This window comes from Syngnathus leptorhynchus, chromosome 1 (genome assembly GCF_054491065.1).
Source record: "Syngnathus leptorhynchus isolate UIUO chromosome 1, UIUO_Slep, whole genome shotgun sequence".
Lineage (NCBI taxonomy): Eukaryota > Metazoa > Chordata > Actinopteri > Syngnathiformes > Syngnathidae > Syngnathus > Syngnathus leptorhynchus.
The window spans coordinates 8,564,033-8,579,662 of NC_141195.1; the positions used below are offsets into that span (position 1 = coordinate 8,564,033).

Genomic DNA, 15,630 nt, shown 5'->3' on the forward strand with positions numbered 1-15,630 from the left:
ATATACAACAATAATTGTATTGGGGATTTTTTGTGATACACTTTCATACAAATTTGAATTATATCCATTTATTCATTCAATCAATGACAATCGATAGAAAAATCGATTCTAAAATTATTCCATAGTGACAGCCCTACTTAAGTGCTTGTTACCGTATCGGTAATGTTGCGGATCAAACGAGTTTTTAAAAACGTATATAATGAAGATTATTCTGATTCTAACATCATTGTGCAAGGTTTGACCTTGAATATTTTTAAAAAAAAAATTTTTTTTTTTATGAACCAATATTAAACATCTTTAAATAGCTTGAAATGCGTTTTACTAGTAAAATACATTATTAAGTGAGTCTTTTATCGAGGTGACTGAGCGAGGGTGGAGAAAACTGTCTGTCCATCCAGAAATTGACAGGGAAGACATGTGGCTGCAAAAAGACAAGTGGAAAAACTGTGCAGAGATGTTAAAAGATAGATGCTGTCAATTGAGTGCACTGAATATTTTACGTTAGCTTTTTCCATTAGAGCCTCAAGTTGAGCTGCTTCTTTACCAAATGACAAAAACAGCTTTTAAAAACATACTTTTTTTTCCCCTCCAGTGAACATGCGCTGCGATCAGGAGTCAGAAAATGGCTTTGGCAAGTTGTCTGCCATTTCAACAGCGACTGATGGCCTCCCCGCCCACCCCTCCCCTCCTCTCCCCCCTTTCCCCCCCCTGTGTTATCTGGCTCAAAGCAGTGCCATCCCTCCATTGTAATAATGCTGCTTCCAGCAGCCCTTGGAATGACCTTTCTTTAATTAACTGCATCTTGATGAGCAGATCTACATAGAATGTGAAGGTTAATTAATGAAGTATCACTGCTTAGTCCTAAAACCATCACCTAGCAGTTGACAGCCCACCACTTGCAATTTTACCCTCCCGTCCCCCATCTCATTAGCGACGCAAGGCAAACGGACGGCTTCGTTCTAGCCGCCGGATTTCACGTAAATTGTCTCAAAGATGGACATTTTGAGATCCTTCAGACAACGACACTGTCACGTGTTCTGACCCTGCACTTTGAATAAAATATGAAGAAAAAAAAGAGACACATTTTGCAAACAAGGAATCCAGTCGCCATCAATAATTCAAATGAAGGTAAAATAATATTTCAATTAAGAGGCGTGTAATCTGTTCCCTGCAAACAATACAATACATGAATGATGGCAACAAATGATTTCTGCACTGTCGTACTTTATCTTGATAAGCTTTTGGTTTCCGTGTGATTTTCTTTCAGTCTTGCTTATCGTTGCAGACCCGCAAGAAGATTCAGGGACCCGCCCTTGTGACCAAAGTCAGCAAAGGGCTGTTGATTTGAAGTTTTGATAACAGATCATCCTGTCGTGTAAGGAAGGTATTTTTGCACATTTATTCTCCCCCATCTTCTCTTTAGGCCAACCATCGTGCCCTCGTAATCAAATATCACTCTGTGATTGTGATGTGGAATTTAATGATAGCCAAACTGGAAGCAAATTGTGTGTGTGCATGTGTGTGTGTTTGTGTGTGTCAACGCTAATTGTATATCTGGATAAAACGTCACTGATTAGCGTTTAGCGACTAAAAAAAAATCACCCAAAAAATCTGCCGAACCCATAGAAGTCTACAACAGTCTGTCACTTCTGTCTGTGTTTTGAGAATAAAATATTTCCATCACATTGAAAATAGTCCAATTTTGTGTTTCTTTGCGAATTGCTGAGATTTTTTGAGCTCCGTCCCTAATTGCCGTCGCTTTTTTGCTCACGCCGTTGCGTCATCGCAACTCGGTCGCTGACTGTCAGGTGAAGGCTTCTTTTCTCTTGAAGCGTCAACGTGATTTCCCGCTCTTTCGGCACAGCAAGTGTGTGACATGCCGCTAAGAGCTGGCTCCGCACGCTGTCACCGCAGACGACTCACGACTATTTTGGAGAGTTTGAAACAAAATAGCTGCTGCAGCATTTCGTCGTTTTCTGTCTCAAATCCTCGACACGCGAGGATTTACTGTGGAGTGAAGTGAGTGGGTGAGGGGGGGAGTGCTGACAAGGACCCTCCCTTTATTTCCCCTTCCATCACTTCCTTGCTTTTTTTTTTTATTGGATTGCTAAAAGAGGGTGATATTTAAATGGCCAGTCAAGGTTTGGCATGTGTGAGGTCTGGGATCATTATCTTCGCACACCTCCAATTATGAGCCACGTTTTCCTCGCATGATGTTGGTGGTACCACTTGTGATGGACGGAGCCCATTGCTATTAGTCCAACCATACAAAAAAAAGCATGTATGCGTAATATCTGTACGTACGTATGTGCTTTCAATCACTCAAGTATGTTTGTATTGTGGTTTACTAATTTATCGGCCATAGCACAGGACTCCCTGAGGGATCTGCTCCAATACCTTCTTCAAGTCCACAAAGCATACATGCATGTAGAGCAAATGGTCCATCAACCATTTAGAAGCTGAGAGAGATAGATTTTGAAAACCAATTCATGCAGACTTTGATGCAAACTTCTGATATAAGAAACGTGTTTAAATGACTTTTACTAATGGCATTAGACCAGCTACGGCAATTACGGTACACAAAGTTAATGAAGTGAAGCCACACACGTTTATCGGAAGACTCCGGGAGCGTTCATTGACCGTTCACAAAGAAGGACAAGTAGCAAAATCAGAACAGCCACATCTCTACTCAAATTCTAGGGACAGCTTTTATGAAAAGCTGGGCGTGGGTTTAGTCTGCAAAGGTGGTACGGAGATGGCTCCCGGTCATTCTCTTGGATCGGTCTGGGCTGCTGCTTAGAGAGGAGGAATGAGCAGGAATGCTCCAAGATGAGTGAATCGAGGAAAATGCCACTTTGGATTGGAATTAGCATTTGAACATGGCTAAAAGCTCAAAAAAATGGATTTAGGATGAGATGGCTTCTTTAAAGGGGAATAAATGGTGTGGTCCTTCCTTCTCTTTGTCTGTGTGGATGGAAGCAGGGCCGCTATTCTACACACGTTTGGACCAAGGCAAGGCAATGTAGGAGAAATTAAGAGGGAAAAGAAAGATTACACAACCAAAATGTCAGCCCCGGTGTGGGAATATTTATAACAGGAGCCCACCAACATGGACAAGAGAATTTCCGTCCCGACATTAAACTCCTAACTTAGCCGTTTGGTCGACACAGTGAGTATAAGCGGAACACTGCAAAATTGTGTACCCCCCCAAAAATTGAAGTTTGCTACGTTGCAAAAGAAATACTGCTCTTTAATACAGTTGGAAAGTCAGCTGGTTAGTTTTATGTTTGAGTGATTTTATTTTTTTAAACTGAAACAGGGTCTATTTTTTGTTTGACGTTTTTATTCATGTGCAATTTTTACTAGCAAGAGACTGAGAGACCATTTTATTTCTATAGTTTTTTTTTCTTAGTTTTATTTATTAAGAATAGGTACTGTAAAAGTTCATTCAAATTACAATAATAAAATACACACATGGAGAAATAAAAGTTTATTGCATTTGAAGGGGTGCACTTGCATTATTATATATATATTAATTTCATTAGTGGTTAATTTGGTGTTTAATTTTTGGAACTATATATCGTCCAGCAAAACGTATCATCCCAGGCCTAACTACTATCTTCATTTAACGCTGCGTATATTTAGTCTATAGTCTACGAGGTTCCACTGTAGTATAATACAAGTTGACTTTTGGAAATCAACAACACTTCAGACTAGGCGCACATTCGTTTTTCATAAATCTTTTTGTAATCTTCTTTTTGTAAGCTGCTGCTTGGAAAGCATTTCAGTACCTTAGCCAGGCTGTATTTTTCCACTTCCTGCACAAGCTTTTCAGTGACTCTTCATGCAATTATTGGACAATCTTGCATGTTGATCATTACAGCAGCACCACCAATTAGTCATGATGTCATTTTGTTTGTATACATGTTAATCATTACTGTAAGCAAAGCAATACAAGTTTACTACAGTAAATGATATTGTCAGATTTAGAGAGTTGATTATTGATTTATTGTCGGACTGTTATCCTTTATTTGTTTCAATGTGACCCTAGTCCCAATTCAAATTCTGTCCAATTTAATAAATTGTAAATACAAGATTGGAAAATCTTACTTGGAAAGAATTGCTTAGTATGTTACATATAAATACTTCATTTCCACTGATCTAAACTGATTTGATAGAATTGATTCAATTTGAGCTGATAGAATCAACAGACACCTAAAACCTAAAAAATGGTCATTTCCTTGAGCGGTGCTGCTAATTAAAACACAGAAATCCTCATTAGTAAATTTAAAAAAAATGTCCCGCGACGACAAATGTCAGTGCTTTTAATTCGTCTCCGTGCTTTTTCCATTTTTTGCTGACCCACCGCTTCGAAAATGTCAGTGACGGACAACAAAGTGGAGTGGAGCGCTGACTGGCCTCCACTCTGCTAAACTGATGTAGGACGCCCCCTATTGGCCTAAAAACAAAACAGCTGTAGAGTTCTCCACCCGACAAGAGCCGTTTTGATTGGATAAAAGACAAAGATATGAATGCAAACATATACGAATGGTGATGGATAGATTGATGCATGCTTGAAATGCTTGGATGGCTTTTATTCTTGTCCATGAGAACACATTTAGCCCTCCAGTGTGCTGCAGCCATATCATCTGCATCACTTCACACATACAAAGAGCATGGCGTGTGAGCATGTGTGCCTTTTGTGCATAACGCCGCTGCACTTTGCTCGCGTGTGTAAAGTCAGAAAAAAAAAAAAAAAGCACGATGATGTGGGCAGAGGCATCTGACGCTTCGTAGACTTTTTTTGGGCTGTGTGGCAACCGATAGTTTGACGATGACCGCGGGAAATGAAAGCTGTGACAGACACAAGGCCACAAATTAAATACATGATATATTTAGTTATCGTATTTAGAAGATAACAGTTATCAAAGAGTAAAATGTAAAGAGGAAACTAATGACTGTTTTGCTTTATATTACACCATGCCATAATAATAGCAGACACCAGATGCTATGAAAATATGCCCCGTTGTGTGTATAAATATTTTCAAAACAATCTGATTGTAGTCCACATGTTCTGCTGAGCTGGTTTGGGCAATTTGGCAAAACCATCAGCAGATATTGGTGCCACCGTCTCACCTATCCTCCACTCTTGGCTACCTGTCAATCACATCTCTAACAACAAAGATGTAGTGTGCTTGAGTTTGGTTGCATTTCCCTAAAAATCACAAATAGATAGGTGACTTTCCACAAGTACCACAAAAAATATATATTTTTGGACTCACTAAACAATCAAAACATTTTGCAGAAAAGCATTTTTGAGATTATTGTTTACAATATGCAAAACAACCATTAGTCCAATTATTGTTTTGACCCAGCAATTTTAAGCATCTACCTGAGTGAACTGCAGCATCTTTGCACTCATCCATTTTATTTGCTTCCTTTAAATCATAATCATCTTAAATGAGCCTCCCCTGAATGACATGAAATAATAATGTGCAAAATGACACAAAGGCGAACCTGCAGCAGCGGGCCCTTAGGTGACAAAGCTGGATTAATATTTGATGCCTAAATATGATTGGAAGGAGGAGGAGGAGGAGGGAGGGAGGGGGCTCAAAAAGACACTTGGAGGTAGCAGTGGATGTTGGGAGAGTGGTGGATGTTGTTGGGGTGCCCTCAGGTGGAGGCCAGGTATAATTGCTGTTGACATCCTACAAGTCATTGTGCAATTAAAGCAAGTGTCGCTCCAGTGTGGCAGCAGGCAGTGATGCTCGATGACAGCCTGAAGCCATTAAGCAAGTGTAAGCAGCTGGCACACCTCCATTGGAGAAAATCATGTGACAGCGGATAAACACGCACACACGCTCTCACACAAACTGTCTCTCTCACACATATACATTAAATTCAAGTGACACACTGGTGCATTGGTTAGCACACCCACCTCACAGTTCAGAGGCGTAGGGTTCGATCATGGTTCTTACCTTCCTGTATTGTTTGCATGTTCTCCCCGTGCCTGCGTGGGTGTCCTCGCACATTCCATGCACTGCAGGTCGAGTGAACGCTCCAAAATTGTGACCAGTTTAGGGTTCCCCTGTCTACTGCCCAAAGTCAGCTGGGATAGGCTCCAGCACGAGCCTCATGAGAGTAAGTGGTTACAAAGATGAATGAATGAATAATAAAGTCACGATCAAAGTATGACGGCCTTGGCCTCCATGGCTGACAGATGTCCCGAGTTCTTCCTAATGAGCTCGTCTGTGGGTCATTTGTATGTTGCATGTAAATGTGCTCTTTTGATGCACATTTATCCACAGTAGATTTATGTGCATGTGATTTGCACACTGTTCGCTCAACCTCGGATAATGATTTATTTGCTTAACCGTCTTGGCCTCTTTTACACTGTGTCATCTAGTTTGGTCCGCCAAATTGTAATTGTTCTGATTGACGCGACGTTGTGTTGCTAAGCATGCATCCGTTGTGATGCATGATATGAGACAAATCAGAGTTGTTGAAAGGCTCTGCTTCTGTCTCCACACATCATTTATGGGAGTGTGCGTGTGTGCGTGTGCGCATGCACTTGCTGTTTGCCTCAAGGATTTTGCTGTTTCAGCAGGGTGGGAATCAGGCCAAAGTCTTGAGCCTCCCAGTAGCAATGAGCCAGTTAAGGAGCTGCCAGTGAAAATGGTGCCGCGCGTCAGTCACGTTCACGGCTTATTCACAGCAGCGGCGCATAAAGAGGCTTTTCTCATTCACTCGGCCCAACAAGCCACTAAATTGCCCACACTTGAAAGACTGTGTGTGAGCGTGTAAGTGCTCTGTAAGAGCAGCTACACGTGAAATATGAGCTCGTTGGAGTAAGCCGTGTCCATGCTAAATCTCAGGGCCATGAGCTGACGGGCCGTACATGGACGATGTCGCCATCAGTAGTCGTTGGTGCCATTGTCAACTGGACACAGAATTTACTTAACCTAGCAAAGAGTCCTGGTGATCCTTACAATTTTACATGGCTTGTTTGTCAAACATGACCAGCCTCATTTCGAACTGTATATCCAAACACCTGCTCTGTGCAGCATTTAAGTAATATATTCAAACTGTAATTTGTTTCATCAGTGTTACTAAATTGTTTTTGTAGTGTATCATTCTAAAAACAAGAACACGTTCTTTTATTTGAGCCATTGTTTGCTCACACCACAAATAATCTGCTTCCATTTGTGTTGTTGATTTTAACATGCTTTAGAAATATCTTGCCTTGATTATAAATAGAAAGAATATAATAGGTACGGATAAAGGCTGCATAGGCTGATCCCGCTAACAATTTATATCGTTCATGTTTCTTCATGAATATATTTAAATGTAAATAGCCCTTTACATCTTGCAAATGATTAATCCTATCCTTTTATTTCACTGTTACAGTGCTTGTGTAATGTGTATCATAGAATTGTAACTAGTATTGTTTTTCCTATCATATTTAAATTGCTTGATATTAAATAATTGTAATATATATTTTAGATATTTGATATTAAAGAATATATTGTCATTAAAATATTCATATACAGTAAGTACAATTTACTCAATGACCATTCTATATTGTTATTTTAAAACAGCATGCAAAATTAGGCTTTGTGTGATGTAACGGTAGGTTTTCATATTGCATTAAGATTAGTAAATTATAATCAAATTGAAATGCTTAAAAAAGTGGCGAAGATGGTCATCAAACCATGCTACCTTGAATAACCTATTGCACATGACGTCACCGTGCGCTCAACCTCACGACTTTTCTACGCATGCGTGTCCCATAAGGCCGTAAACCTGGCGCAGCATGTCGTGAAATACAACCGAGACGACAGTGTTTCCTCCGTACAGTATTTATGTTTATTTCACCCAATATTGTTGATTGTGGTCTCGTTTTAGCACCATGACGACAGAAGTGGTTGCGTTGTGGTGACAGCACTTTACCAAACGCGTTTGCTTAGCCAGCCAAAAGATGACTTAATGTCGCAAAATAAACTCGACAATGGCAACATACGACGCAGAAGGTAGGAAAAACACCGTCAACTTTGTCGAATGTTCACTCCACATGTTACATGTTTGAGAAATTTGTGTCAAAATGAGCCTGCCCTTTTTAAGGACATTCTGTGGTGATGGAGGTGAGCCCTGATATCCACATTTGTGGATTCTGCAAGCAGCAATATAACAACTTCGAAGTGTTTCTGGCCCACAAGCAGAGTGGATGTTCATTACCCACGCGTGACACCTCAGCCACGACTACAGAAGCTTCCGCTCTTCCAGGTGACGTCTTTTTTTTTTTTTTGCTCCCTGTGTTTGGTCGCTGCTCTTTATATGTCTTCAATCAGTCCTCATGTTCTTTCTCCTGAGCCATTTCCTCAAGTCATTTCTTTTTTTCCCCCGCCCCCTTCCGGTCAATTTCCTTGAGAATCTAGGAATTTCCAAAATTATGAAACTACAATTGAAAAGCGTCACGTTTCAAGAGATTTATTTGTAAGTAAAACTTTATGAAGTTACCAAGATTTCGACAAAAAAGTATTTTGTTGTTGAATGAAAACATACATATCCCCATGATTCTGCACATGAACAGAAATGCACCTTTCAAGTTTTAAAATGAACGACTTGATCAACTTAGTCAAGTCACGTGACTCGAGCCCTCCGCATCTGTTATTTTGTCATCTTGTCTAAAGATGCTCTCATCTTTCCCTTTTGCATTGTTTACTTCTTATTCGTCTCATCATCATCCCGTGTTCTCTTTCTAGTTTTCAGTAATGTCTCGTTTCCCTCCTCTCAGGTATAGAGGTAGTTTTAGAAGAGACCTTCCAGACGTGTGTCCTGAGAGGGGTTAAGAAGATCCTGACCAAACCGCAAAAGACCAAAAAGCTAAAAGGCGCACTCTCATCCAAGAGATACAGCTGTTGTTTCTCAGGTTAGTCACGTCTTATTCCAGCAGAACAAAGCGCAAATGTCACAAAGTATATTACTACTTTCAATCATGAAAAAATTGCCATAGCCCTTAAAAAAAAATCCTATTTACTTGAAAGCATGCAGTGTTCAAAGTATGTTTGATTTGGTATGTCTTAAATGCAGTACAGTACTGTTTTCTTTGCTTTAGGCTGCACCTTTAAGACACAGTATGGCCAAAAAGACATGGAACGGCACCTTAAAACGCACACTGGTAGGTTCCTGCCTCACATTCAGACTCATTTTTAGATGTTAGTGAGAAGCCATCCTTTCTCAATCTGCCCTGTCAGGTGAGAAGCCGTTCGAGTGCGACTTGTGCCACAAGCGCTTTAGCCGGCGGGACAAACTCAACATGCACAGCCGCTCACACACTGGCGAGAAGCCACACAAGTGCAAATTGTGCCCGTATGCGGCGGCCGACAGCAGCAGCCTGAAGAAGCACTTGCGAATCCACTACGACGAGCGACCCTTCAAGTGCCAGATCTGTCCCTACGCCAGCCGTAACTCCAGCCAGCTCACCGTGCACCTGCGCTCGCACACCGGTAGGTGGACGCTGGTCTCGAGAGTACATTTGGTCCTAATTTGCATTGCATGTGTGTCTCCAACACATTCAGATAACATAAACACAAAGCTATCATTTTGTTGTATGCACAGGTCATTTGTAGTCATAAATAAAGACTTTTTGGATCCGTTAAGTAAAATGTTGTCATTTTTGGCACACACACATGGACCGGCAGTACAGTGGTTGGAGTCACTGCACGAGGCCTTCTTGTATGCCTTCTTCCTGTTGAGATTGTTCTGACCAATAAGAGAAGAAAGCATGGTCACATGGTTTGATTGCTTGTGATTTCTCTCTTGAATTCGGACCCTAGAAGAGCAACTACAATTGTGAGAGCGCACAGTTGACTGTCTGTGTGGTGTTTTGTTCCCCCCCCCCAAGGAGATGCACCCTTCCAGTGCCAGCAGTGTGACGCCAAGTTCAAGATCAACTCCGACTTAAAGAGACACATTCGGGTCCACTCGGGAGAGAAGCCTTACAAGTGTGACCTGTGCGAGTACCGCTGCGCCATGAAAGGTAACCTCAAGTCTCACGTTCAGATCAAACACGGCACCGAGAACGCCTTCCACTGCGCCCATTGTGAGTTTACGTGCGCCAACAAAATGGCGCTGCGCCAGCATTCGCGCCAGCACCGCCCCGTTCAGCCCATTCAGTGCCCAAAGTGCACGTACTCCTGCGCCAGTCGCGGGGCGCTCAAAGTCCACGAGAGGATCCACTCTGAGGAGCGTCCTTTTAAGTGCGACTCGTGCGACTATGCCTCCAAGCAGCGCAGCAACTTGGTCATCCATAACAAGAGGTTCCACTCGAACGCACCCGAAAAGGGCGGAGGCGGAAAAAGAGTGGGCGACGACCCCCCGAAAGCCATCAGCTCTCGTTACCGAGCCAAGTTGGACGCCACTCGAGCCTTCAGCTGTGACTTGTGCAGCGCTTCGTTTGTGAGGGAAGACTCGCTGAGGAGTCACAGGAAGCAGCACAAAGAGACCCAAATTCCTCTGCAGGCGCAAGTGAGCACCTCGCTCGCCCCTGCGAGGTCACCGGGCGACAGCACTCAGATGGACGTCCCGTTTCAGGTGGACTCGTTGGCCCCTTACAATAGCACACAGCTGAAGATTATTGTGTCTTCTGCGGAGAGTCCCAGCAAGATGGTGCTGTTGAGTCCAGAACACCAGGACATGGTGGTGAACTCCATGATCCAGCAGGTCAGTCTGCTGGCACCTGTGCAACCACCCGGGTTACCCCAAAACGCAGAGGCCACTTTTGTACCCCAGACGGTCCTCTTGACACCGCTCCTCCCTGCCGAAGACACCGACAGCCCTCTGCAGCAAACGCTGGTCCACTCGGCAATGGGCGCACAGGACAACAACGTGGTCCCTCAAACTTTCATCACCACCTGCACTGAACTGGAGGACTTGAGCGCCTTGGTCCAAGAGGGCGGCGCAGAGGTGACAGTCGTGACGGAAGGGAATACCGACACGGTGACCTCAAAGAGTCCGATCGCTGAACCCACTGCGGGTTCGGGGGACGGTCGAGGGCAGTGCCTTAGCATGTGAGTGACTCACTGAAACTTTTTAAATGGACATTTACTGCAACATAAGCTACTTTCCCTGGAATGAACTTTTGAAGGGTCTGCTGTTCTGATGGTAGATATACGATTTTTGTTTCTTCTTCTTAGAATTTAGAATATCGAATTGATAAAGTGATGCTGTGAAAATACAACTTGGACTCATGTACTCTCATAAGCAGATGTCATCTGTTAGAGATTAAGTTGAATGTTTTTTAACAAACTTTCCAAAAGCAAATTTTTCATTTTGCGGAAAAAAAAGTTCTCATTGGGAGCTTTGTTAACTTTAGGGGTGATCCAGGTTTATGAATAATTTCTATCTTGACTAGATAAAATGGATATCATGGATGCTGAGAAATGCTCAAAACTACTTTCCAAATGTGTTAATATGGCCTACAGTGCAATTCCAAAATCGCAAAATATCTTTTTCCTGTCTTTCTTTTTGTTAAATAAATTTTGCGTGGACCTCGGGGCGCCTGTCCTCTTTAGCTGGAAAGGAGACGCAAACCGCTGGACTGCAGTTCCTCAAATAATCCACAAGAAGGCAGCAGATAGATAGGATACAAGCTATCAATATTGTTGTTGTTTTTTTAAACCTTCAGATTGAATCCATTCATGCATGTCCTTTTCATGGTGGATTTTGCAAATAGAAAATCTAATAACGCGGACCAAGGTCTGACTTTCTTAAAAGCTGTGTTTCTCTCCACGGATTGATTTTTCAATAAAGTGCTATCATCTGGCCTGTTGTTCCTCTCTTCACTTCAGCACTTCGTTTTTTTTTAAGTGAAGGTTGTGCTTGACCATTCATTGATTTTCTTTTTCAATTTTTTTTCCTTTTTTTGTTGTTCCTCTCTGTCTAAATCCTGTGGTTGTAGTGGAAGATGCTTTATGGGCACCAGGACCTTGCGACTCAGTTTGAACAAACAAAAGAATAAGAAGATTAACCATGATATTTTGGATTGTCAAAATGTTACATGCGCGTACAGTTAAAGGTTTGACAGTTTTGAGATGTTTGAGACTGTGGTTCGCATGTCTACCTCAAATTTTGAGACTACTTTGGCCTTTCTGTGTTGAGGTGCCTGTGCAAGTTCTCCCCGTACTCGTTTTCGGCTTCCTCCCACATCCCCTAAGTGCATTTTGGGTTCGTGATTGAGGACTAAATCAGGTGTAAACAAAGAAAACCGTCTCATCGGATAACTGGATGATTTAGTCAAAATTAGTCATCAGAATTTTTAGTATACATTTGAAGCATTTAATCAATTTAAATGACCAATTGGTTTATTTGTAGTTCCATTGAATAAAATAGTCATACAGTTAACATCAAATGTCGTCTTGAGCACAAACCTTTACTGCATCAAAAGGGTCACCAACATGCTCCCCACGGTCACCGGATTGTACCCAAGGTCCACTTGAGTTACCTGCAGGTGTTTTCTCAATGTAGCTCACCACTGAATGGGACATTGTGATTTCCTAATGCTGTAAAATAGAGATTTATTGAAATGACAGGTTGATATTTATCTGTTCCCTATGTTGTTGAATGATTTAATTGTCTTTTAGACGTGTGCATAGAATTGGTTGCTCTACATATGGCTACCCAAGAAGTTGCTTTCAGTTTCAAAATGTTTGGTGTATTTGTGATACTTCTGCCATCTTGTAATAGTTATTCCTCCAAGGCAGCAAGGCTCTTGTTTTGCCCTACACTGCATGGGTGTCAAAATCATTTTTGTCGCGGGCAAAATTTGTCGAGTTTCCCTCGGAGGGCCATTATGACTGTCAACGTCTCGATATACATACAGTATAGCCTACACAACAAATTGATGAATAACTAGTTTTGAAATCAGAGACTAGTTAAAAACTGTTGAAATAGTTGAAAAATAAGAACGGTAATAAAAAATTGCTAGCAATAGCTCTCTTCAAAAAGTGAAGACAATTTGTAATTGTAGTAATGACAAAGTTTGTCTTTGCGGGCCACATAAAATGATGTGGCGGCCCATATCTGGCCCCGGGGCTTTGGGTTTGACACCATACCCTACAGTATAGCGAGACTACTTCTCACACTATACGATGGGATAAAAGCAGTGATGGGAAAATAAAGCTTCAAATTTGCTTCATGAGCCAGTTGTTGTATTTTTGGACTCCTCTAGATGGCACTGTTGGTTTTAATAAATGGGTTTATGAATTGTCAAGTCAGTGTACTTTCAGAGAGTTCCATCTAGAGGAGTCCAAAAACTGGTTCAAGATTTTCCCATCAGTAGATAAAACCTGAGTGCTAAAGAGAAACGCATTTGGTGATCTAGGGTAATCTTTATTGTCCCTTAGTCAGTATTTATATTTTTTATGTTGTTTTTGATCTCATTTGATTGTGTCTCTTCCAGATGAATCTTTGTTTGATTGATCATTTATTTTGACATTTGTGTTCAACAGAATAATTTTGTTCAGGAATCCCCAAAAAGTTTTCAATTGAAACAAACTCAATGTTTGATTTGACATGAATTACAATATTTAAGTAAGATTTAAGATTGAAGTCAAAATCTGTACCAAAGAAATATATCATTGAAACCACTACAACAAATATGAGTTTTAAAATTGTAAATATTGTGCTCTAATAAATAACAAAGCAAACTGTATGGCCAACCGAGTCATGGTCACCAATACGTCAGCAATCAGTTCATTTCATTAGTGGCATTTAGTGTCTGGATGGCGCATTGTGTGCAGACAAAGCAAAGGTCACAATGGTTGACACATGCAAACACACACCATCATTCATTCAGTATGAAGACGTGCTGACGCTTTGCTCTTTTGTGTGCTTGTCTTCTTTATGTCCAGGAGGAATGCATCTCGCAAAACTTACGATTTCTTTAAGCAGCTGGTTAGTGGAAATGGCTTCTTTTTTTTTTTTTTTTTTGGGGGGTAGAGGGGTGGCATTTATGACCCCACTCAAACACAGGAAGGAAGGAAGTGAAGACGTGCCAAAACATTATCAAACTGCTGCAACCTTCAAGAGGAACACGCAAACGCACGCACACACACACACACACACACACACGACTCCATTTTACAGGCGTCTGATGTTCTTCTCAGAGAAACAGTTATCAAAAGTTCTCGATTACACATTTAGTTGCGCCCACACTTGGTGGATTTTGGAGTCCGCGTGGCGGGGAAGTTCAACAGGGGATTTTGATCTGAAATGACACATCAATGTACAACTAATATGGAATTTGGATTTCTCCGAGTGTTAAGCCAGAAAAATACTGAAATCTTTAGCATCTTTGCGCACACATGAGCATTCTAAGATTGCCCCAGGAAGTACATTAAACAATTGTGTACATTGAGTCAAATAAATAATTGCATATGATAACTTATATACCTGATCAATGATAAAAACATTCATTTTGTTTTTTGACCCTCGAATGTTGAATGCAATCTGTTCTGTAATGCTCTTCCATAGGATTCAACTATTCCACGGTTAAATTGTCACCATCATAAAACATTTTATGAACTAGACAGGCAAAGTTTTTGTCATTACATGTTAATGTTTGGGCCTGTCATAAAAGTGTGAAAAGAAATGAAACCCTGCTCTCTCGTCCCAGCTTTCCGCCATTTGTCGTGAGAAAATTCAAAGGGAAAGTTAATCTTAAAACCTAAAAACAATAAAGTACTCAATCTTTAGTGACAACGGTGTAAATGCAAAGGCGATTTGCATTTGAAATACCGGTCCTGCATCTCTTGTTTTTGTTGGTTTTTTCCTGTTGGAATTGTCAGACAAGTTACTGCTGTTTGATGAAAGTAAAAAATAAAAAAATCAACCTAAAACAGCCATATAGTAAAATGCGATGGAAGATTTCTTAAGGTGAGACATCTCACATCACTCTTTTAGCATTCTTAACTAATAATATTAATCATACTGAAACATACAATCAATAAATTGTGTTCTAAAATTCATAATGGTCCAGGCAGACATGAAGTATCTTCCAAGCAAGCTTATTTTGTTCACTTTTTGCTGTCATGACATTTTCCCTCTTGGTAGGCCACATTGTCGTGCGACTTTTACGATGTGTACATGCGATTTCACAAAGCTTCACAAATATGTGCGTCGGGTGTGACACGACGCAAGTTCATTTTTGCCTTTTTCTTTAAACGACTTGGATATCCGAACGAGGCTTTCCACTTAATTTTCTCAAAAAAATGCACTTTGAATACTTTTGTTTGACTGTGTTTGAGCATATTTTAAAACACACAGTCTTTTGATTTCTAGTGGATTTTATTCTTCATTTTGTAAACAGTAAAACAAAACCCCCCCCAAAAATATTTATAAAGGGGCACGCCAATTTTCACATGAGCAAAACTTAAAATATTGTGTTTAAGTGTTGTCCAACTTAAAATTGTATTCAAGTTTGTTGCCTTGAAATGTTTAGAACACCACCTTTTTCTTGCAGCGTAAACTTCAATTTAAGGTTAACATTTACCCCGCCTTCCCATTTTATTCAAATTTGAGCCATCACGTGAGCCTTGACCATGAGACTAAAATACAATCTGAGATTTTTGG

The 15,630-nt window shown here is 40.9% G+C and overlaps 1 protein-coding gene across 2 annotated transcripts; it reads left to right on the forward strand.

The window, feature by feature from the left end:
- The first annotated feature begins 7,772 nt into the window (after positions 1 to 7,772).
- On the forward strand, positions 7,773 to 13,051 carry zfp64 (zinc finger protein 64 homolog (mouse)). 2 transcript variants are annotated; one of them, XM_085926298.1, is made up of 7 exons: positions 7,773 to 8,030; positions 8,122 to 8,283; positions 8,795 to 8,929; positions 9,116 to 9,178; positions 9,255 to 9,506; positions 9,905 to 10,527; positions 10,594 to 13,051. In XM_085926298.1, exons 1-7 carry the CDS (start codon positions 8,009 to 8,011, stop codon positions 11,071 to 11,073), a joined length of 1,737 nt encoding a protein of 578 aa, XP_085782424.1. In that variant the 5' UTR covers positions 7,773 to 8,008; the 3' UTR covers positions 11,074 to 13,051. The 2 variants fall into 2 exon arrangements, with proteins under 2 accessions (XP_085782424.1, XP_085782416.1); XM_085926290.1 differs by having other exon boundaries at positions 7,774 to 8,030; positions 9,905 to 13,048.
- The last annotated feature ends 2,579 nt before the right edge of the window (positions 13,052 to 15,630 follow it).